The sequence below is a fragment of the Echiichthys vipera genome (assembly GCF_963691815.1).
Source record: "Echiichthys vipera genome assembly, chromosome: 1".
In the NCBI taxonomy this organism is placed as follows: Eukaryota; Metazoa; Chordata; class Actinopteri; order Perciformes; family Trachinidae; genus Echiichthys; species Echiichthys vipera.
The window spans coordinates 22,331,320-22,356,644 of NC_139826.1; the positions used below are offsets into that span (position 1 = coordinate 22,331,320).

At 39.5% G+C, this 25,325-nt stretch overlaps 1 protein-coding gene across 2 annotated transcripts in view; it reads right to left on the minus strand.

Moving 5' to 3' along the window:
* furina (furin (paired basic amino acid cleaving enzyme) a) overlaps positions 1–25,325 on the minus strand; it is an 80,496-nt gene that overhangs the window by 36,095 nt on the left and 19,076 nt on the right. For both annotated transcript variants that reach the window (XM_083912482.1, XM_083912481.1), the window contains exon 3: positions 4,445–4,543. In XM_083912482.1, the coding sequence (XP_083768608.1) occupies positions 4,445–4,543 (99 nt within the window). The remainder of the gene's footprint in view (positions 1–4,444; positions 4,544–25,325) is intronic.

Here is a 25,325-nt window from a genome sequence, read left to right on the forward strand (position 1 = left end):
TCACATTGTTATCTTGTGCACGCTTTTCCCGACAATGTGACCGCTTCTTTTCACACTTGAGCTGTTTACAGGAAAGCTGCTTTGTGTAACAAGACGGACTGGTGCAACGACTACATGAGATTGTTTAAAATGAAGTCCTTGACACTTGATTCGTCTGTAATAAACACTGCAAGTCTTAATCTAAATTGCAGTTCAGAATCTATATTAAATACATTTGCTCCTCAAAAAGGAAATATTTCCACTTGCCCTTTAAGGTCGAGCTACGGGATCAGGCTGAAAACCATGTAATAACATGACCGCTTAATCATGGTACACATATCTCCAGCAAACATGCACATTAGCTGCAGTACAGTAGCTACAGTTTCTGCTCCTTTTAGCTGCAGACACCTCAGTGACACCAGTAATTTGCCACTAATTTGTGCAGCCAGTCGTCTTAATGTTGCACGCAGTTCAAGGAAATGCCCATCACAGCACAGCAAGGACATGCCTTTGCTTTAGTCCTAGTCATCAGGAAAGATGGCACAGATTAGGGGCTTGGGTGTGTTCACAAACACATTATGGGGATGCTGAATCAGTTAACCCCGGGAAAAAAAACGTCCTGAAAGCTGCATACGAGTACAGCAATTACCTCATCTGAGTACTTTCTGTTCCATTTGTGGGTAGACATATCATTTTATAAAGTGCAAAAAATACTTAATACAGGGATATATCTCCCTAATAGCACCCTTACATTACTTATCAATCCCTTTTAATATAGCATACCAATGACTACTGACTGTAAAATGAACAACTTGGATATCAAACTGAACTTTGGATCAAAGTCCTCACTTCCAAAAAATGTTCTGCTCCCTCTCCGTATTCACAGTAAACAAAAGTCATATTTTATAGCTCCAAATTCATAATCCATATTGAGCAGACTTTTGGCAGGAGTGGAACAACAAACATTTCCATTTTCTATTTTGCAGTTTTCATGTTAAGTGTCTTTTGAAAATTCTTTAATAGTCTGTGACAGAACACAGAGCCCAGAAGTTGACAAACTGCATTTTTCATTATAAATGGCTTTGAAAATGGAAAATTGTGTCTATCTAATGCTTCCAGGCCGTTCCTTTGCAGAAATAATGTTCAAACAGATACGATTCACCACCGAGCAAATAGACTCCCCTCCCTCATCATTTTGTCCCACCCTGCTCTTTGTCCTTCTTCATTATACAAACATAGCATCCTCCCTGTGAGGTCAAAGCCTCAAATAAAGTGTCATAACAATAAAGGAACAGAATAGATCAGTGGCTATGTAATTTACTTTGATACAGTGCTAAAGTTTTTATGGTACAACTACTACTGTTCTTGCTATAGTAATAGTCACATTCAATGTTTCGGGAGCCACTCACTGCTTTGCTAGGTCTGTCCTTATTCCTTCTCTTCTTTTCAACTAACCAAACAAAAACACTAAAGCAAAACCAACTGCACACAACCACAGAATAAAAAGAAACAGAACAGTAGAGGGCATGGAGGTACCACATAGATAAGAGCTTCAAATCTTCAATAGACCCCTATTAACAAGCCTCTGTTAACCAGTCTATGAGATCTGGCAGAGGTCCAGGTGCTTTTGTCAGTAATTAGACACTCTTCAAAGAGAGTTTACTGAGCCTTTTGTTCAGGCTTCATCTCGACCAGTTTAAAAGCTGCGGGGACCGTCTCTCTTGAATTCCAAATTTGACCCATTACAAATATTTTTGCAATGTTTTCCCTTTTCAGAAAAAAAAACCATGCAGCTGATGAAAATGTGAATCAAATTTGCAATGATCTGCTGGTTAATGAAAGCTTTGATCAGACCATTAATTGCAGCACAGTTAGAGAAATATAACGATGTTTAGAGCCAAAGAAATCGAGGGAATTCTGTAAATATTACAAGCTATTGCAGCATTTGCAAAGCTCCCCTGATTGAATAAACATCAGAAAGAAACACAATATAGTAAATTCCTGTGTGGGTACAGACACGCTGACCGACCCCTCCTGTACAGACAGGAGGACCTGGGACTGTAACGCCCCCCTTTCTCTGAGGTGCTGTGGGAAAAAAGGAATTCAACAAACAGGAAATGGAGCCGCAGAGTCAAAGGAAATCCTAGCGAGGAAGATGGACCATTTGATGGACACAAACAAACCCATCAGAAGTTGTTCTACTCCAAGTGTGCACCTGTACGGTGTAGCTGCACAGCATGACCAGTGATACCTTAAGGCAGGCTTCAATTCACTTTTTTTAAATGGCAGTAGATTTTTATTAGTAGTAGTTTTGATATATATGATTCTTCTGCAATACTTTTATATACAGTATTTACATGACAATGTATCTATGTTACTGTAATTGTCCCAGGAAGGCTCTACTTACTGAAATCAAATGGCACAATTTAGATGTTACCATGTTCATATAATTTCAAAAGATTACCTAGCCAGAAAAAAGATAGAAGATACTGTCTTATGACTAGACAGATAAATGAGGAACATTTTCTCACAATTCTTAAGTTTCTTGTAGACTCCATCATTAGGAGAAGGAGAAAATATAATGCAAGAATTAACCCAGATCAGCAAGGTAACAAAGAACTCAACAACATCTTGAGTCGTGGAGCCTGATCCAGTCTGCTGGATCAGCATCAGAGTCAATTGATCACTATTGGCTATATAAAGCCTGAGCCATTTCAGATTCATTGTTCATTGTACTCCATTGTGCTCTGGGTACAGCAGCTGTCAAAAGCACCCTGCTGTAAAGTTCTCCTGATGCACGGCGTTGTCAGCCAGTGAACCACGGAGGGGCAGAATAAACAAATGGCAGCCAGCAGTGCCAATTAATATTTTTCACATTGACAGTGAGTGTCAGTAATTTATGTAAGAACGGCCGCTCAAAATGGTGTTGTTGTTTTAAAGTGACTGTTCGGTCTCTGTTTCAGTGACTTTTAAAAGCTACATAGATGCTCTGAAGTGCCACTATCAACCGAAACCTGCATGTAAACTTTTTTTGTTTATTGTGGATGTAGAGAGAGTGAGACTGTCTGAAACCAAACTCTTGTGTCATAACAACAATAGACGAGCACTCCCCTGTCACATAATATAGAAAACAACATTAAACATTATATCATACATTTTGTCAGACCTTTAATACTAACCTTTTGTTTAGAAAAGTAATTTCAAATGTTGGAGGCTGATAGAGGATTCTTTATAAAAGTATACACACATTGTCTTTCTCAACTGCACACTGGCTAACTTTTATTCCCACAGCTCTGAATGTTAATTTCCCACTCTTCCCTTTCCCTTTTCACCTTCCCAAAGGGAGTAGGACACAGACTAATTTTCAAACTAACCTCAAACGTTCTCGCAAAACAGCGAGGCAATACAGAAATGTGAAATTTCAATTTAGAGCAGTCAAGGAGGAGGAAGTAGTTTCACAGAGGAGTGTCTGTATCTGGGGAGCACCAGCTGACCTCGGAGTACTCAGGTGAAAGGAAAACCGGCACTGTGGTGTGGATGCCGCAGCAGCCATTTAAACAAGAAGGAGACACATGAGGGCTATGGGTTTGGTTCTTTGTCCTGTGGCCGTCAGCTATATTGTATTTCTCTTTGTTTCTATTGTGCTTCACATCCTACATACACACACACACAAACTAGAGACTGGATATAAAGATGGACCGCTTTATGGCTCCCCAAAAGAAAAGAACAAAACAACTTGAACACACCCTTGTCAAATACATTTTTCTCAAAGATGGTTTCTGTCATTTTAGGTAGTATACATCACAATGTTTGTTCAAGTCCTAATTGTTCTGATGAGTTTGGTTGTAATTAGTTATTAAATGCATGAAAAATGGGTGACTGACAGCTTTGATCGAGTAGCAGTTGGTTGGGCTGGTGTATCGCCTGGCAACATTAAATTTAATTGGGGAAAAAATGACATGAACATTTGTAAATTCATATAATCAACGTAATTCACCTCTCTAATAGCCACTGAAATGTTCAGTGTTTTCCAAACACTCATATTTCCACTATAAAAGCCATAGTGAGCTCAAGCACCTTACTGCATAAGATACTACAACTAATGATTATACGATGATGTTAAATTAAAAAAATGACATATGTAAAATAGTATTTAAAAGCTTTATAATCCATCAAAGGCCAGAGAGGATGAACTCTGTGTTTGCTGGGTCAAATGCCGAATAAATCCAATTACTCCAAATACCTGATTCAGTACCCTTTTTCTCTTAAATGGCGAGAAAAGAGCTCTGAGCATGTCATCCTTACACTAATGGCAACACCACAAACACCACTCATGGTTGACACTACAAATAGAGCCACAACACCCACACTTCCTCCCCACAGCATACTCCAAAACATCAATACACCTCATCCACATCCATGAACACACAGTTCATCAATCATCGCCCCGAAATAAACGTGTTACCTTGGGATCTCTTTGTAGACGGACTTGTGTCCCCCGGTGATCACTCAGCGATCTCTTCACCACTGTACGATGCCGGAAGTGATAATAATCACCAAATACCTGGAAAGACAAAGAGATATGATCAGTTCTCACATGAGGACATTTGAATCTGTAATCTGATGAAAAGCTTGGGATCTGATAATGGCTTTAATGAAGTATGACATGACTCTGGTCGTGCTAGTACCCTACTACTAAACCACCATGTCAAAAATACAAAATGGTTGCGTACAGAATACCAGTCAGTACAAAGCACTGGAAAATACATAGCTGCATTATCAAATAATGCATGAAGCCATCAAAACAACACGTTAAATAATCTTGTTAAAGAGCTGAATTCAGTTTTGGTACTCGGCTGATGATGCAATAAATAGGTAGCCCAGAAACATGCATGTAGACATCTGACCTTCACATTTATTTACACAGAGAAGTTGGGCCAATGTAGATGCCGGGATCCAAACATGCAATACATCAATAAATAAATGGATAAATACAGCACAGTAAATCCATTATTAGCTACCCAGGTGCTATGTGGTTAACAAATCTCTACATACTTGCAGCTGAAAATCATTTTTCTCTGCATGTTGTGGTTCCGAGTGAGGCTAATGAGCTGTATTACTCAGTAAAGGGTGAACTTACAATTAAAGAAGCTTATTTCCATTTTCATTCCCAATAACCCTCTCCAACTCCTGGTACCGACACACTTACATATTCCCCTGCGGCAAACCCGACACAAGACCCATAATGCTCTGTGCTCAGTCCAGTTTATTACCACTGCGTAATCAAGGTCATTAATAGGGCGGTGACACACTTTACTTCAAAGAATATGTTGTGCGAGCAGAGAAAAGCACTCCACATTACAGCTGAACAGTTTCAGAGGGAGACGACTTGATAGCGTGAATCTACACATGTGAACAAATAATTAGTCAATTAAAAGGGAGAAACTGAGTGAAAAAAGTAAGTCATCAGTGGGGAAGTTTCATGGTTTTATCTATTAGTTAACAATAGTTACCCTATTCACTTGTAGTGTGTTGCAAAATGTATGGAATACATATCTTTAGGGCTGTTTTCTCAAAATGAGTTCTTTCTCACTCTGAGCCAGAAATCTTTCAGTAGCACTTGCATTCACCAAACTTTACAGTTACATTCCTATCTATATTACGAATGTTTTTACAGAGGGGTTTGTTCATATATAATGGTGAAAATTGATTTTTTTTTTTAAGCCTGTTACCAGTGTTTTGTTATTTATGGAGTGATAGAAAAGAGATATCCAAAACCCCCTCTGGCAAAAACCTTTTGAATCGAATATCTCTATAAAACCCTGTAAAACAACAAAGAGAAGCTAATTAGTCTCGTAAATGTTTTTCATTTCTTTTGTGTGTTTTTTGATTGATTATTCAATCGAAAAATTAATAGATTAATATATTGTGGTGATGTTGCAAATCTAATCTAATCTAGACTGAGGCAAACATGAGAGATAAATACTGTGATTAGCAGTCGACGATGAAGTGCTCAGGTGGTGTTAACAGCTCCATATGCTCCAAATTGTTAATTAATGATTTCACTAAGGAGAAAATGGGGATATGCCTGAGAGTCATAAACAAAATTATCACAGCACATGTATTTTAGATGAGAAGTAAATATAATTATGGGCAGCAAACACACATAAAAAGGATAGAAATCTATACATATTTTCAACAGACTGGGTTGCTTTTGTGCAGGTTGATGTAGCGCTAAGGTACTGCAGTGTGTACTGCATTCTTTCACTCTAAAAAGAGCCACGGTTCAGTCCCCCAACCTCCTTTGCTCCCATTTAATCACAGTAAACAGGCCGATTCCAGCCTGGCTGACACAAAAAGCCCTGGCACACAAAGCCAGTGGACAAAAGGGGAGGCAATAACCAAGAGGGAAGACACACTTTACAGTACTCAGCTAAGAGGTGGAACCACCACCACCACTGCAATTCTGTGAGTGAGCGAGTGAGCGAGTGAGCGAGTGAGCGAGTGAGCGAGTGAGTAAAGAACAAGGCCGGGGAAAAAATGCAGGATATAAAAAGAGGACAGAAGCTGACATCGAAAAGCATTAGCTGAGCCGCCGGTCCCTTTCTCCAAAGAATAGAAGAATAGAAGCAGGTAGTGGGCTCATTGTGTTAGCCAAGATAAGAGTCTGGGAGGTGGGACAGTGATCAAAGACATGGGTGGAGAGTGGCATGGTCCATTAAACAACTCTAAATACGCTACCACCATTGGAAAGATATACTTTAGACCAAAACACCAAAGGTCGATTTATCTCATCAGCAAATGTTTTTGAACGTGATTCATCACAGTTTAAAGCAGCTATTGGTCTTGAATCCTGTATTTCTGGGCCCATTTTGTTGATGTGAGATATTTTCTATGAGATATAATTTCCCATAGACAACATAATGTCAGTCTTTGAAGGCAACAACAAAGCATGATTTTGTCAGAAAAACAATTTACAATTTAATTTGAAACTCATTGTTCTGTTAGAAATTGCATGATGCAATCCACTGCAAAAGACACCAACCCCAATATCTCAAATTGTACAGATTGTAATACAGACACGGCACTTCCCATGGTTCACGTTTACTTTTTGTACTAATTATTGTCTTCACTTTTAAATATAGCGATCTGTAAAGTGTGGACAGCTCACAAAAATCTCGAGGTTGTCAATGTTGGAAATCCCTCACTGGTGGGGAGATTTGGGTATAATACTTTATTAGAAGATAACACCTGAAATGCTCTGTAAGTCATATATTGGTGATGCAAAAACAATGTACAGTACTCAAGGCTTGTCCAACAGTGCACAATTACTTCCTAAAACTTCCAGGCCAACTAATGTCTAGATGTCTACGCTGACTTGCTTAAGTAGATTTTTAGGATAGATAGAACATTTTGCATGGGAAAATTACAACAACTTCCCTCCAAGTAGAAACCGAGCAGCCTCAGACTGGAAAGAGAATTGCTCCAAGATAGACCAAAAATACACCTTATACACATGCATAAATGCAGATATACACACATACAGGGACAGAGGTCACCTCACATTAAAAACACCTCAACTGTATCAAACATATGCAAACACACACTCACCTCATTCAACAACATGAAGTCTATTCTAGTTTGCTAAATGGTTACCCCTGCAGCTCAGTTGTCATCTGGCAATCAGCAACAACACTTAAGAGCTTATGTTTTCGACCATTTAATCTCAGGACGACAATGTTTCTGTCGGACTTAACTGCTTTCCACTGGAAAAAAAAGGGCAGTTTACGACAAAGACATTCAAGATGGAAAAAGGGATGTGGAAACAGAAGGATCAGAACTGACTGGCCATTACAGATGCAATAAGCTGGGCACTGATTGAGCAGAGCAGGCTTAACCGGTGCTCTCCGAGTGGCCTATTACTGAACTGAAGCGTTAATCCATCAACCTCATTAAAATGCGTGGTAACAGACAGCGGAAAATTACTGTCTGCTGGTTTGTTTGCATGTTTGCTCCCACCCCGCCTGCCAAATTTACCTTGTGGGAAAGCACTTATCGAAAAGGTCTGATGTCTCATCTCCTGTGACTGTTGACACAATTATGTTTTACAAAGAGCCACACAATGTCTGGAGACAAAGTGGTAAAGAGATTTGGGGGGCTGCAATAAAGTGATATGGAACCGTTTTCCATATGGAGCTGTGAATGTCAAGAACAAAGCCAGTGGATTTTGAAAATCCCACTTATGAGGAGGCCATTATTTCAGTTTCACTACGGACACATCAGTCATGATACATTTCACATCAATCATGACACATTTGCTTTCATTTTGGACATTTAACTGCATTTGATTTAGAGGCATCTGGATGTAGGGCATTACCATATTTTGTTTGTGCAACAGCAGGTTGAGATAAATTGAGAAAATGAGACTTATACAGGCACAAGCGAAATAGCCTCCTAAAATAGTTCAGCAACCAGTTTATATAATGAGGCTGGAGTCTAATTACTCAGTGCGGTGAATGGGTAGGACAGGGGCACAGACCGCCACAGTGGCAGCTGGAGGTAACTGGCAGTTCTTGTTAAGGAGGGCAGAGAGGACTGAGCTGCCCCCGTACACCTGAAAAAATGGGTCTGCACAGCTGGTCTGCCTTTCTGCCAAACTATGCTTAGTCATTGCATGGTTTCTTCTCATTGTTTTCCTCCCTTCTTTATTCATCCCACATCAGTCAATCTGTCTCTCCTTACTCATTAGCCTTTAGTTTTATTTGGCATCTATGTGTGTACCTGATAAGAACCTAAGCTAATTCGACAGTTTTGGTAGCCTTTGCACTTCAGAGGTGTACAGAGGTGGAGGTGAAGTGTGCAGAAAAGTTGTCTAAATACATCTAAATCATCTAGAAATAAACTATTAAGTTTATTAAACCTTATAAGGCAAACACAAGCTACCTTATTTATCAACACACTGTTCATTCTCAGCTGCGGGCCACATTCCTCTACTGTGTTTATAGAGTAAATACAGATTATGATTCTTGGCAGAGTCCACGCTTTACCGTGATTGTTCTGAAGAAGTTAGATCAGTCTATTAAATGGTGTTGACAAAAACAAGCGGATTTAATAGGATGCTGAAATATGGTGCATTTGAGTAGGGATGACAGCTGGGAAATACCCCAGTGACTCCATGTCTACAGAGGGGAGTCAGAAGGACTCAGTTTAAGCCCAGATAACATAAAGTAGTTGTTGTTCAATGTTTTGTGGCTCACTGAGGGTAGTAGTGTAGAAAAGCCACTAATTACTCCTGAAGGGGTCACTGAGAATCATGTGATTATCACAACTATATCAGCAGACAACCTAGACATTATATCCCCTTTGCATGGGCACATACTTTTGCAGAATGATTTCTTGACCATTTCATAACCAATCCCTCACTTTTGGCTTTCCACTGAAAATATTAAATCTCCTTAAGTCTGAACTATTATTCCATCACGTTGATCTGTACAGAAAATGAATTATTCTGCATACATCAGATAACATTGTTCCATGTGCTCGGCTGTTTGCCGATGATTAGCGTTTTCCATTTCTGAAACCTTACTATCAAACACCCAGTCTTCATTTCTTCTACACCGTGGCTCGCCAACAAAACAAAGGTCCCCTTCAAGTCAAGATTTTCGAGTTACGGAGCCTGAGGACCTCTCAGCAGAATGCTTTAGTACCACTTCTCCCTTTGTCCTGGCACCTGACCTTGTTCTTGCTTCGTACTAAGAAAAAAAGTAAGTACTGTCTTCTATGTCTAGGGACTCGAAAGTAATTATATTTACATAATTTTCCATCACTGCGTTTTGAAAAGTTAAGTCACCATTGTTCTGAAAACGCTGAAGTTGCTGTGGTAACCTAACGACCAGAAACTTTTGTTTCCACTCTTCTGACTCTTCTGATGTTTCTGAACTTTCATTTTGGCAATGCTCAGCAAGTGATACTAGGGTTAAGCTCCAGGTACTCTCACAGGAGAAGAAAGGCAACGGCTAGCTTGCAGCACGGAAAACATCCCAAAAAATGCAGGCCGTATATTAAGATAAGGAGGTCTGTTTAATATGCAGCCGATATTCTGATTCAGAATATTCGATTGTCTTGTTATGCTTTTGTCAATATGAACTGTATGGACAGTGCTGAGGAGTGCGACTAGTAAACTTCTGTCTGATATCAGTCAACTCCGTGGAGTGGTCTACGGCATATCACGTTACCCTGACGACGCCAAAACATTTTATAATTATAATTTTAGATTTTATAATCCATGTCAAAACAGCACCATTATTAAAAAGGTTAATGAAGAATCCAGGTGCGCTTGCACCATCTTAAATCCTGAATGTTAATATACCTGTGTAAATTTAATATGCCAGGCTGAACACCCACATGCCAATCCTTCTTGTTTACCTTTTTTTTTTAACGTGTTCAGATGTGTGTTCAGAAAGTCAATCTGCTAGAGAGCCCTCCTGACGATTAGACAGCGGGTCAGCCCTCACAGACCAAGAACGCGCCCCACAGTCTGTAAGTCCATGAGTGTGAAGATTTAACCTATCTATCATATTTGATTAAACTCAGACTTCCTGTTAACTTTTGGTAAAAGGGTATCTGCATGATTTCAGGGAAAAGTGAATGTTTACTTGCTGGCAACACTGCCGGAGCTTTACTGTTGACAGAATCCCACTGTGGTGTAATGTGATGCTTGCAAACCCAATGACATTTTTACTACTTATTAACTTGTACGAACACAGTAAATGTCAATGATGTGCAGCTAGGATAAATATTACTTAAATTTACCGCAATCCTCTGAGATCACAATTTAATAGTCGTAAAAATGGGGAGAATATCATCTTATTGTATACTCCATCCTCCTTGGGTCTCTGAGTTAATACAACAGCTCATCCACTGCAGCACACCACGACTTTATGGAGTGGATGAGCATGTAAAAAGTTTATAGTGTCATGGCAGAACTGCTGCAGGGCTTTTCGCTCACGGGTCGATGGAAGCTGTCCTCAGATAACTAACTCTTCCCAGCAAGGTCTTTGTGGTGATGCAAGGGTAAAATCAGACAAGCACAAGACTGCAAACATATGCAGTTAAGCAGGCCTTATAGCACCACTACTGAGGTTGAAAAGAGTCAGTACATACTATAATTAATTACAGAAAAGTCAATAGATTTGAGAAGTAGACAGGCAACCACTCTGTTTTGTTGTTTCCCCCTGTTATAAAATTAGAAGTAATGGTAAACAGAGCACAGAGTGATTGCCTGTCTGATAAAAAAAAAAAAAGACAACGTGACGTGATTAGCTATTTCAAAGATATTCAGTCGTGCTTATGGATATTTTCCCTTTTGCTTCGTCTAAAAAAATGTTTATGCCCTCTATATCCATTGTTGACAAAAGAAAAAACATATTGACGTGGTAAAAGGAAAGAATAGTCATGACCCTTCGACCTATGATCGAACACTCTCACTCCCCCGCTGGACCAGAACTGACTGACTGTGTGAGATGTGAATTTTAGCCTTAGGGTGGAGTCAGGTGTCATCTCAAAGAATCATTCCTGAGAGGAGGTGCAATCAGCAGGTGAGGCAGTGAAACCTCAGTCTGAGAGGTCCTTTTTGAAAATAACCTCTCAGAGCAGAGACGTGCTCCTTTAGACAAGAGCCAACTGAGATCAGAGGGAATTTTTCAACATCTTGCACTTCCACACTAATAGACTTTCTATTACGAGTCGTTGCCCGCATCCTGGTGACTTTAAAACAATGAAAATAACAAAAAAACGTATACTATATGTATAATACTTAATAATTCTAATACTTACTTTTATTTCATCTTTTAATTCTGCTTATTGTAGTTGAAAGTGCAATGCTTTCAAATTAAATTTGCTCATTCTCTCTCTGTCCCTACCTTTCTAACCCTACTGAACACCCTCTCTGAAGATGCATTGCTGTGTGGTACGCACAAAAGTGGCTTCGTCAGATTAGTCAGATTCCTGAACCTTTCATCTTTTGCCACGATAGAAAAGTCAAGTGCAAGATTCGAGTCATCAATCGCACATTATGTTTTTTCTTCTTCACCAAGTCAAAAACAAAGTACATCCATATTTGTGCAACAGCTTTCCTTTCTTTGTGTATTACTTTTTGCCAGTGTGACTTTGATCATAACTCTTCAAGCAACACATTATTTTCATAAGCATTTCAAACTCTGGAATTTATTTATCTGTAATCACCTCTCAGGCCACTGCAGAGCTTTGAAAATCCATCAAACTAATCCAGTTCTTCAGTGGAAAAAGGTCTTCAGGCATAACCTGTTCAGACTGAGAATGACAGATACTCTAACTCATGTGGTCCTTAAAGGGGAGATGATGCATTAAACCTTTCAATCTTAAATAACAGAGCAAAATTCCTGCTCAAGCAGGACAAACAATTCATTTAGCAATAACCATATGCTGAACTTGTCTGCCTAAAAATAAATACACAAACAGTTTAACTTGAATTTGTTGATAAAAAATATCATATAATACATATTCAAATTTAACTGGCTGTTTAAAATTAAATATTTGACCAAACTGATAACATAGTAATTACCATTAGAAAATAAAATGAAAACTCAAGGATCAATTCAAATATAAGCTTTTCAGCAACTGTATACCATTTCTATTATGGATATATCTTGGAATAAAAGCCATAACCCTGCGCAATCACTCCACTTTGTGCGGTGTACTTTTTGAGACATTTCTGGGTCTTCTGCTATGTAATCAGTTTCACAGAATCTTTAATCCCACTTGTCTGATAAATCTGTTAAGAGCCGGAAACAAACAACTTTTCATGATCAGTCTGCTGTAAATCAAAGGTCGCCCTATTACAATCATATGAACGGTTAAGAGATAATCACTTGAAACACGTTGTTGACTCTCGTGCAGATGCTTTGATGAGCTCATCCTCATTAGTGGAGGAATTCTGCATCCATCGAGAGTTACCCTAGTGTGTGTGTGTGTGTGTGTGTGTGTGCGTGCGTGTGTGCGTGTGTGTGTGTGTGAGAGAGAGAGAGAGAGAGAGGGAGAGAAAAAAAAGGAGCTAAACTAAGGTTGAGGAAATTGGAGAGGGACAGAGAGGAAGCAGTTTTCGATCAGGACTGAGGCATGTTGATCACTGGTAGTGGAAGTTGTATGATTGGTTTTGATACCATGGGGGAAGACCTAAGGTAATCTGGGGTTTTGGATCATTATTAAACAGTGCCGTTAAATTACCAACATCTAGTGTAAAAAAGAAAAAGATCAGGAAAGTGGGAAAGCATTTTTCACTTCTGACACATTTGGCATTTTGATCGACTCTAGTTTTCAAAACTGCAGAACAGAGAGACACTTTTCAAAAATGTGTCTTTTATTCAATGGCTGTGAACAAAGTACAAAAGGCTGTCATCACGGTGATGCGTTTGATGTCAATCAAACATGGGCATCTGAAAAAAAAAAGTGTGTGGGACCATTCCTGTCCGTAGATGTAATTTCCTGTATTCAGGTGCCTTTTAATTAACCAGTTGCTTTTATAGCATAAAACTTTATAGCCTAACAATAAAAGTCTAGTAAGAACAAAAAAATATTTTTCCACCAAGCGGTTAATCCACAGCCACAGGTTCGACTCCGACCTGCGGCCCTTTGCTGCATGGCTCCCCCTCTCTCTCTCCCACCCCAATGGTTTTTGATACCTATGCGTAGGTCAAGTGCAGGTTATCCTGTATTTTCTGCACTATGGCCAAAAGGCTATGCAGATTTAGGCAGAATATGACAAAAACTACCACAGACAAAAAGGAAATGCAGCTACTACAAAGGCTGAAAATAATTATAACTAGACGAATCCAGTGGAAGTTCTTTCTAAGATTTTATTGGAACGTTTTCTACAATAATCACTTTTTTGAGTAGTAGATAATAATAATGATGAAAGAAAATTTTAACAAATTAAAGTAAAAAACATCATCGCATGTAAATGGGCTGGATTTGCAGTATGTAAGCTATTTCTGCATCAAGCAGGACAAAGTAGTGGCAGTGACGGGAAAGACAGGAAAGATTTACCATGAATTTATTGGCATTTAAACTGCTTCTCAGCCCCCCAGGGCTCCCTGCCAGGAGCGCTGGAATAAACGGCATTATATAAGAAGACATGAAAGCACGCTGCATAAAATCCTGGGCTGGACGGAATTAATGTGCACTGATGAATAAGCATGAGCAGTGATATTAATACAGCTGTGAGTCTCAGAGTATGAGCAAAGCCGCAGATTACAGCACTGAATTAAATGATTAGGCAGGGGTATTTTTTAAGTCTCATCTGATTTCTGTTCCATTTTAAAAGTTGGTCACGTGAGAGATTTCAAGCAGGATTTGAGCGGGATTTTTATGGCCAGTTTGGGAGGTGTACACAAGGGTAACATTCATTGAAGATGAGTTTGACAGCTGAGTCTCTTTCTATAAAGTTAAGTTCACTACCTGGATTATAAATGCAGAGAGTGCAAGGACACACGTACTTTAACTTTAAAAGTCTTCCTTTTAACTATATCATCTCATTAAAACACACACACACACACACGCACACACGCACGCACGCACGCACGCACGCACGCACGGTGATCGTCAGTGGGACAGGAGCTAATAAGATTCAACTCTGGCATCTAATTTTATCTCCCCTCTTTACTCCTTTAGCACTGCTGCAGGACAGAAATACCAAACTGGATCTTCCCATCCTAATGAAGGACCACAGGGGCCATGTCAGGAAGCTGCACTCTTGATTTCCTAACAACCTCTCCATCTAAAAACATTTCCATCACTGTTTTCCTCCATCCAGAGAGGACCAGGCACTGTTGTCTGGGCACCCACCACATGTAGCAAACCCTTCTGCACTTCAATTTAATGGACTGCCATGACGGTGTCCCGGTGGTGCCCAGCAGCATTCTGAGAGTGACTTTGAGAAAAATGTGAAGAGGACATAATGATCCCATATTGGTGGGAGAAAGACAAATGCCCTCATAAAAAAGGAAAAAAAGTAGTTCCTTTGTTAGGTAAAAAGAGAGAAGTAGGTATAATATGCATCTGTCAAGTTGCACACTCTGGACACACTGTATTTTTCTTATCATTGTTGGTTTGGTTATTCTAGCATGTCCCCGCTGCACTCAGCTCATATGAAATTGAGCCACAACCTCATCTTACTGCTGCCAACGCCCAAGGCTGCACACATAACAGTCTGTGATCCCCCTCACTCTACAAAAAGCCTCCGACTCATTGTGCTCCTCTTCTCTGCACGGAAGGTGAAGTGGGGTGAAAGAAAGACGGATCACAAAGCAAGATCCACCACACAGATGGAAGAGGGGAAGCCCTCCAAGACTGTTTGTTATCACCGTTTCCACGGAGATCAGCTATGGTTCAGTTTTGGCAGTGTGGTATGTTGCATGAGGGCTAAGAGGGCAAGAGATTGTAATAAAGTATTTGGTTTTGCAAAGAAAAAAAGAGAACATTTCAGAGTTTGTTCTTCTAAGATAGCAACAATATGATGGGTGATGTGTGCAAGAGAGGAAGACAAATCCTCAGGAAGACAAAACTAGTTTTCCATTGTTTTGTAATATTTTACAGCATCACAAGCAAAACATGACACCAACTGTGATTGTTTTGATATGGTATGCATTGCCAGTTGGCATAGCTCACCTCAACTTGGCTATGGAAAAATGATTAAGCACATCATATTGGCTGACCAGCTGATAGGCTGTCTCATCAGTCATTACTTATCTGCACTGCTTTCGTCTTGCTCAAAAAAAGACTACAAGCTGTAGCTAAATGTTTCTATAATAATACCCCCGCTCAAATCCAACATCATTTTCACAGATAAACATGCAGAAATCTGCCACTGCTCGCACATAAAAGTACTGAAATAAGTAGACACAAAATAATTCTACAATATTTCTTAATAACTGGCATGTTCCTTATTGAGGGGAAGGTAGTCTACACAATATCTATGAAAATTCGTATTACAGGCAAAGCATGTTACCCCCAGGTCTTATGTAGCACACCCATGGACTCTAAAAATGATTGATGTAGGTTTCAGATCTGAAAAGTGAAGCCAATGCCTTGAACCTGCATTCGGTCTAATGGCCAGCAACCAGATGTATTACCTCAGTAAACATTTTCCTAATAACAGTCTAATCGCTAGTGTAAAATCTTCGATAAAGCACACTGTACATTTTGTAAATTATGGTCCCATTTAGAGTGGATGACTTGCCTCAACCAATTCAAAACTTGCAAAGTTTCCCTCTTTAGCCTAGCACCACCCTCTCCCCAAAAGTGGCCACAAATCCAAGGCTTCGAAACGGCAGTCCACAAACCAATGTATGACATCACAGGAGCTTTGTCCGCTTCTTTTATACAGTCTATGGTAAGACCTTAAGGATACACACAATGCATTTTTGTGAGAACCACAACGAAAACAACCTTTGTGTACAAATAAACTCTGAAGGCCACCTTTAAGTATTTATCTGAAAAATGGATGCAGCAGGTAAACAGATGAGTTAATGAAATATAAATGGCTTGTCCTTGCAGCATAAAACAAGGCCACATGGTTATACAGGTAATGCCCTGGGAATAATGAGTAGAAGCTAATCAGTATAGTACTCTTTTACTTACAATGAAGCTAAGTGGAAATACTGTCAATAGCAATTAAGTGAAAGTGAAATTAGCTGAAAGCAGTGAGTCCATTTCAGAGAAATTGGATTGAGCTTTCAATGGGTCATCACAGTTTATTTACGCCATCATTCTCTAATCTTACGAAAGTAAATCAACATAGAAGCCGCACACAACCTGGGTCCAGCTGCTGCCGTACACACTGTGACACAGAGTACACAGTGCTCCTCCTTATCTGAAATTGATGTGTTCATTTATGTGGGTGAATGTCAATCAACAACATTATGCATAATTTCCATTCCCATCGGCAGTATGAACAAATGAGCTCTTCCAACCAAATAATTCAGCAATCGGGGAGAAGCTATGTTGAAAGCAGTTACGACACAGAATTATTCATAGTAGACAGCAGCGCGGAGCAAAACAACTCTGCTCTCATCTACATTATGAGAAAGAAAAGCAGTCACTGCCTTGTCAAGCAACATTAAACTCATATGACATGGCAGCCTTTATTTCAGCTCCCTGTCAAATAAAGCTGCGCTGGGTCCAGCATCAAAATAATATCAATCAGACTCTCGTTCCAGACAGTGGAGAGCGTACAGACATAACTCAGTGTGTTGCCTTGCATATTATGTGTGATTCTGGCATCACAATCAAGTCCTACATTAATACAGTTTAGGTAACACAACATGAGCGGGAAGCTGTACGTGCAAGATGAATTACCAAAATCAATTATGACCACGGTATCCATCTCACTCAATTTACTAACTTCAATGTCAGACCGCACGCCCTCTCAAGATGCGTGCTAAGCGCGTATCTCTGAGCTGAGCTATTTTTATGAGAACGTCTTCTTGGTGTATATTTCGGTCCAACAATCTTTGGAGGCAGCTGTTTTAGAGACACTGAAGTTCTCATAAAAGTGAGCACAGATAGTGAATTTTTACAGTTTGGAGAAGCTGTGTGCTTGACCTCATTTGATCAATTAAAATGCACAGATGTTCATTTTCTCAGTTGTTTCATTAGTCTCTGCACTGTAGATCTACAGCAGTGTTTGGATGTTGTTGTCACTGAAACATCCGACATTCAACGTACACTCGACTGGCAAACGTCTGGTAACTTTATACATCCCCTGTGCTCATGTTCTGGTCACCTTCTCAGTAACCATACTCTGGATTTTAGATATTATGTTGAACATACCTGGAAAAGGACAAAACAACTCACAGAAATACAATGAGAAAAGTCGTAAGTGTGTTCGGCACAGCTCTAAAAAGGGACACTGGTAAAGATGGCCACTAAACAGCAGAGGATGGTGTGCAACTGTATTGCTGGATGGGTCCTCGTTCAAACAGGATGCTCCACGTCGTCTGAGCACATAGACATCCAGCCAGTCTCCATCCCTGCCTCCTCCTTAATTTCACTCACAGCAGGTAAGAGTGAAAACAACAGAGCCAAGCATTACAAAATAACTTGGTACTAGCAGTGACCTTACACAGGATTGGGGTGGGGATGACAACAGGTGGAATCCGACACTGGACAATAAATCAAAACCCACATAGTAGGCAACTACAGAAGGACTCCCGTTTCAGTCTCTCCAAATTCAAGTCCACCCACACAACTGTTTTGGTTGTGTACAAAGTGATGGATTGACAGCTGCCTCACTTTCCTGTAAGTTTTAATGCACTTGTTAGGGCACAACAGTTTAAATCGTTATCATTGTTATCAGTTCATAGTTTTGTTGCATCAAGTAATTCCCAGCATTTCCCCCCAAAAAATGAAAAAAGATAAATATATCAGTTATTAAATTTTAAATGCCGCTTGAAAGTTACATTTTTTGCGACGTATCACATATTTAGCCCGTAGCGTTGCGCCAGACTAATTTGCAAATGCGCATTACTCCCTCAGTTCATTATCAACAATGCAGGACAAAGTGCCTCTGGACGCAATTGGATGGATGTACAACTAATCAGAGGAATGAAATGATGAAGCTCTGAGCAACACACTATCTCAAATTACAGCTATCCAGTACATGGAGATGCGTTTCTAAAAAACATTTTAGTTGAAAAATAGGCAACAAAGTAACAGAACCTTGATTCATATCCCCTACTATAATACCAAAAATGTTTAGTCGCCCAACTGCTTCCCCAAAACACTGGCACATGATTTACTTGAATGTTCTTGATACATTCTGCGTGCGTGCGTGCGTGCGTGCCTCCTGTGGTGGCATTTCAGGTCATACTACTCCAGAGGGGAACATTCCTTTCTGTTAAAGGGTCCTGTCCAGTGGTGGTGGATGGGACAATGACAGGAAGGCCGGCCACAACCTTTTCTTAGAGTCTGACAGCAATATCAACAATCTATGAAGATTCTCTGTTTTATATGTCATTTATGAGATGACTTGGATCCCTGATTTTAAAGCCACATTTGTAACACTTATTTCAGCTTGTAAATAGATACTGGTTTTTAATTATTTCTATATCCATACATTTTGGTATAAATGTGTTTCATGCTGTAAATTTACTACAGCGGAATAAACAAAGCCACCTTAAGGCACACATTAGTTTGTAGTTGCCCCTCATTTCTCACTAAGCTTGTAATACTCCTACTACTACATAATACAAGGCATGTTTCCTATAACCTACAGAAACATCAGTCTCACAGTTACTGTAAGTTGGGACAACAAGTAAAATGGAGAACATTCCCAGAATAGACAAACAAGCCGACCTGTCACCAAACTAAGGATAATAGAAGGTTCCAGGCTGTGTTGTGTGTGTGTGTGTGTGTGTTGGGGGGGAGAGAGAAATTCTTTCATAAACAGCTAGTATTATAGGTCTGGAGCAGTGGGAGACTGACTGTTTTCTGTGGACTAAACACATGAACCCACTTGTTGGGAAAGCTCCCTTACAGCTAAAATCAGCACAGGACTCAGCTCTTTCCAGAGCACCGTAATTGCAGTTCTCCTGGTTTACTTTGCATATTGGAAAGGTAATGGATGGCAGCACCAAACACTCGGGAAAGCCTTGAAGGAATCTGGGAGCTGGAGTATCTCTGTTGTGCCACAGCAATGCATCACACCCTGGGAATGAGAGCGAGTCACTGAGGTTCACCAACTCTAGCCACCACAGTATCCTGTCCAAGAAATCGGTAGCATTCCCTGAGCAGAAGCAGCCTCCAGAGAAACAGATGTTCACGAAACAGGCTCTTCAGTGTTTCATGTGCAGTTGGTTTCTTGTATATTGTGGTAAATATGGCAGGTAGGTTGTGAGAGTCCAGTTCACTCCTGAGCAAATTACGGCTCTAGTGCATTGCATGTTTATAGTAAAAAATTGTATTTGCATCATGATTTATGGACTATTTTCTACTATTTAACTATCTATCTACAGAATTGGAAATTTTTCATCACGTAGAGAAGAGAACGGCACTGAGGGCTAGTCTTGACGAAAAAGTTGATTTCCTTTTTCTCCTGATAGACTTTGCAGAGAGTTTGACGGATGGTTCATACAGTCACCCGCCAGGTATGTTTTGAAAGTGTCTGCTCTTTCCCAGTCAGTTTCTAATGATGCCTTGTCAGACAGTTCTGTGCAACAAACCATCTGATGAGTCAAGTTACATTTCCTAAGAATGGGTACAAATTTGTAGATGAATGGAAATGAAAGGAATGGATACAGGGTTTTTGTAAGAACACCTTCCTTAATTCAATGAAATTACACACAGTTGGAGGTAACAGGCATTAAAAGGCCCATTTCTGATTAAGAGTGCAAGTCATTTATATAAAGCTAATGCTAACATGTACTTCCAAATTGCATATCACTGAATATCATCATTTCATAGGTTAATCAAAAAATATTGACAAATTAATCAATAATGAAAAGTTAGTTGAAGATGCATCCATATACAAAACCATAAAGTAATCCTTGTGATTGTAATATTGATTTTTTTTTCAAAAAAGAAAAAAACTGCACAGTCTTCCTCCCAGGAGCCAAAATATGTACGTATGTATTACTGCATCATGGTGACAACAATCCCCACAGGTATAAACTGACTGTATAAAGCATCCAGTTCAGTCAGCAAAATCATCCCACACACAATAAGGAAGATGAGCTTCATCTTCAATAGCAGACACCAGGGATTCAATTTCACAAACTTATGATGAGGTGGGGGGGACTGTAACTCATTGATGAATAGCTCAAGTCAGCAACAAAATATTAATGAACACTCAGGCGCGCAAACACACACCAACAACCCATACTGTACATGGACGTGACACATCCCACTTCCTTTGCAACATGGATAGATGACCCAGAAAGAAATGTTTCAGAGAGTTTGTCACTTGACTGTCGAGCGCAAACATCCCAACTTTAAGGATTTCCACTGAAAATGAAGAACACACACACACCTATCACGCCAATAAAACAGACATACAGATATAACATTCTGGATAAAGAAAAACACTCATTTTTCCAAAAGGGAAGGAAAAATACCTCTAGCATATTAAGAAAACCCTTTCTGCCAAGTTGGCAGGTTACCAAAACATTACTGGAAACCTTCAAAAACAAATAAGCACCTACTCAAGAGTGCAGTGCTGCAAGGAGGAAATAGCCTGATGTTTGATTGGAAATCCATTTATTGAAATTAATTTAAAAGGAGAGAGAGAGAGAGAGAGAGAGAGAGAGAGAGAGAGGGAGAGAGGGAGAGAGAGAGAGAGAGAGAGAGAGAGAGAGAGAGAGAGAGAGAGAGAGAGAGAGGGAGAGAGGGAGAGAGGGAGAGAGGGAGAGAGTGATGTTTGTATGATCGCCACAGTATTTTAACAAGATTCCTTTCGAGGCATGTGAATAAAAGCGACTGTATCAACATCTTGAGGTCATTCATGCCAAAGTAGAAAGAAGATACAACCGATAAGAGAAACAAGACGTTCTTTAGATTCTAATTTCGTAGCACTGCAGTGTACTGGCAGGCACACAAAACATACCGTGGGTGTGTTTGTACACCATGTACATCACAGACAGAAAGAAGACAGTATAATTATCATACTTTAAAATGTGATGCTGGTGTTGTGCAACAACACAACACCAGAATCACCTTACATAGAAACCTGTTTTTCCACCCCCAGCATTCAGCGCTAAACTTACTCTATAAGTGATAAGGACACCTGATCTGAAATCTAAATCCAGCATCTCTGCTACACTGCAGCACAACAGTCAGCTCGGATCTGTTACAACTTAGCAGGACTCCTGTTACAAAGAAAAAAAATCACTTGCAGCCATCATAAAATAAAAAAGCTCCACCCAAATGCTGCATTCCTCCCACACAGCACCATTAGTGTAGTTATAGGCTTTTAAAACATTCACCTTTTCATTGTTAAAAGGCTTATCAGATCCAAGCCCTTACCCTTTTCAATTTGCAACACAAACAACTGCTCCCCCCCTCCCAGGTCAGCTTGTGTGTGCGTGTCTGCAAGTGTGTGGACCACATGAGGAGGGAGGCTGGGTCGTGTAGGCCCGGTTAAAGGCAGGAGCGTCCTGTCCTCCTTACGTGCTCCATGACATGAGATACAAGCCAAAACCAACTCCATAAACAGATCAGTAACCTCTAACACAGCTGCCAACTTAACAATTGAACTTTCTCTGTTCGGCCAATGAACAGAGGGATATCTGTTAGACCTGAGGCACTTCATATTAAACTTAATGAGAAACCATGAAGGACTTACCTACATAAATCCTGTGTAAATACATTTGGTAAGCATTCTGTCTTTTACAGCAACACATTCGCACCTGGAAGCTGCCCAGAACAAACACAGTCGGATCTCGTGGCCACTGGGGCAGATGGGTAAGTACATTGTTTAACAGCCCTGTGAATTGGCTTCCTCTCCGTAAAGTGTTCATTTTTCCACACAGATTTATACTGCATGTCCTGTGAATAAATTTATGAACTTGCATTAAAATGTTTAACCATATTTACCTTTTTGTTTCTTTTCTGCATACCATATGGTAGGGCAGGGAGGTATGGACAAAATCTTCTATCCTGATACAGGTGATTTCTTGTTATCTCAATAACGATATATATTATAATGTAGCATGTTTTCTGTCAGTTTCATAAATAAATAGTCTATATGAAATAACAGCATGGTAAAGCATGCTTTTGTACAGTCCTGTGTGAATTATTTTTTTTCATTTTATTTATAACTTCAGTGCAAACAGTTTCAAGTGAAATTATAGAAAAATATAGAAAATATACATATTTTATTTCAGCTCTACACCGACTATGTTTACATGCATGCACAGAAATAATGTGATTCAAAAAGTAAACTGCAATCTTCAGATAATATTTCCTTTTCAGAGAAATTTTGAATTGGTGAGTGCTTGTTATTATCAATTTAGACACCATAATTGTGTATCATGATATCTTCAGCATCAGATTTTCATCATGATAACATTCCATTGAAAGACAATCAATTATTATCTTGAATTATCGTCCGGCCCTACTCTACAGCATCCTAACTGAGGACATTATAATTTGTAAATATTGGAAGCAATTTAAAAGAAATATATATGTACATTTTGTGGCTTTTATTTATCACAGGAAACAAGAGATAGAGTTTGGGAAATGACATGAAACAAAGGTCCCGCTACATAATTGAACCAGGGACGTTGCAGTTACTTGATATGCATCTATCGACTACCAGGACACCAGGGGCCTCATTTATAAAGCTTGCTACGCACAAAAACCTTGCAGAAATATGCAGTGGCATAAGATTCGGGAATCAGCAATACTTGATGGAAAACACCATGAACAGAGAGCTCAGTCAACAGAGAAAAACACACATTAAGTATAAAATAACTGGCAGCAAATGTATTTCCCACTGTGCAAAGCCTAGTTGTAGTTGTGGATAGGCTATACTAAAATAGGACTTTACTGTTGGCACGCAGTTAAGATGCAGCTTGAATTAATTATCAAGTTTACATGATGTTATTAACATGTTTAATTGAGTTTTAGAACTGCATACGTCGGCAGGTGTGTCCGTTTGGCTGAAGTTGTTAAAAAGTTTAGTGGCCAACAATTATGAATTGAAAAGGTAAATTTCGTTAGATACAATCATTTTCTAAATTCAGGAAATTATTACATTCATCTCTTTTCAGTCAAATTTGACCCTTCTGAGATCTAAAGTAGTCGATGTGAGGATCTCTCGTGTTGCAAATAATGCTCTTGAATATCATCCTTTATTTATTTTCGCACTTCATACATATTTTATAAATACATTAAGGCCTGTGATATTATTCCATTTTTTAAAATAGCCCTAAATATTTCATATGTGAATATGCTATTATTATTATTATTATTATTTTTACTACAAATAATAACGTTGAGTGAAGTTGATTCACAGCAGCAGTTATGTTGCCATTTGCTCTCTTTATATTTATTTGAAATGCCTCAACTGAGGTTTCCAAACAACACCTTTTTGCAGTGCTCCACCTCTGAAAAGCACCTCCATTCAGACATAATTTTCCTCGCCCCAGTCAATGTAACGTCCTTATTAAGACAGCGTCCATATTCATGAGCTATTTAGCTTATACAATTTATAGTGGATAGTGGGAGGAAAAGTGGGATGACACTGGGCGTAGATCAACCCTGCACAATTCACCCCAGGTGGGAATTTATCGGTATTTATAAAGGAAAGATTGTGTGCAAATGTGCGCCGCACAGTTTTATAAATCTCCACAAAAAAAAAATTGTGAAGCACATTCAGGGCTTTGTACGAAGACCATCTTTTGGGAGTATTACCTTGTACCTTGATGATACATACACATATATATAATTTAGTAATGTATGCCAACAAGAGGTTGTATAACATATTTGATTGCCAGTTATTTTTTCTTCAGCAAAAATGTGATGATCAAAAACTGCAGCCTACTGCTATTATTCTAACCACTATTATTATCGCATGTAAACGTTAAAATATAAGTTCTTTCCATTTCAGTGCTGCCATTCTTCAAATACCTCAACCTGTGCGTGTGTGCGTGTGTGTGTATGATCATATTTAAAAGCCAGAGAGAAGTGCGTGTCACATCTGGCTCTTGTTACAGCCCCTGTGACCTGTGTGTGGTTCTGCTTCATCCCAGCCCCCATCGCTCCTCTGTGGGAGAGCAGAGTAATGACTGACTGCTGCTGGGCCTTTGCTGCTGCAGTTCCCAGGACCCCTGGCAATATGGGTGTTCACTCCTTTGCTCTATGCTGGGGATAGCCTCCTGCTGACCAGTTTGTTATTTTTTTCCACATTTGTCTTCGGGGTGAATTTTTGTTTTTTAAGGAGAACGAGTAAAGCCAGACATCTATGTCATCCTCAGGATAAGCCTCCAATAACTGCTTTTGTCTTCTCAGGACTTTACTGCTATCACTGTGGGGCAGTTATTTGACAATATAGCAATTATTGGTTTGAACTGATGCAGCGATCTTTTGATTAATCATTTAATCTGAAAACACATACAGGGTAACAACATTTGATGGTTGAGCTGATATTAAGATACTGGCAAACAGAGCTGAGAGAACATGTCTCTGGTGTTTCAGGCTATTTGCATCAGTATTGTTTTCCTAACTTTTGGGAGTGAAACAGAATTGATTCTATATAAATGCAGTGTCCACACTTTTAGTAACTGAAAACTACAAAAAAAATCTACCTGAAAATA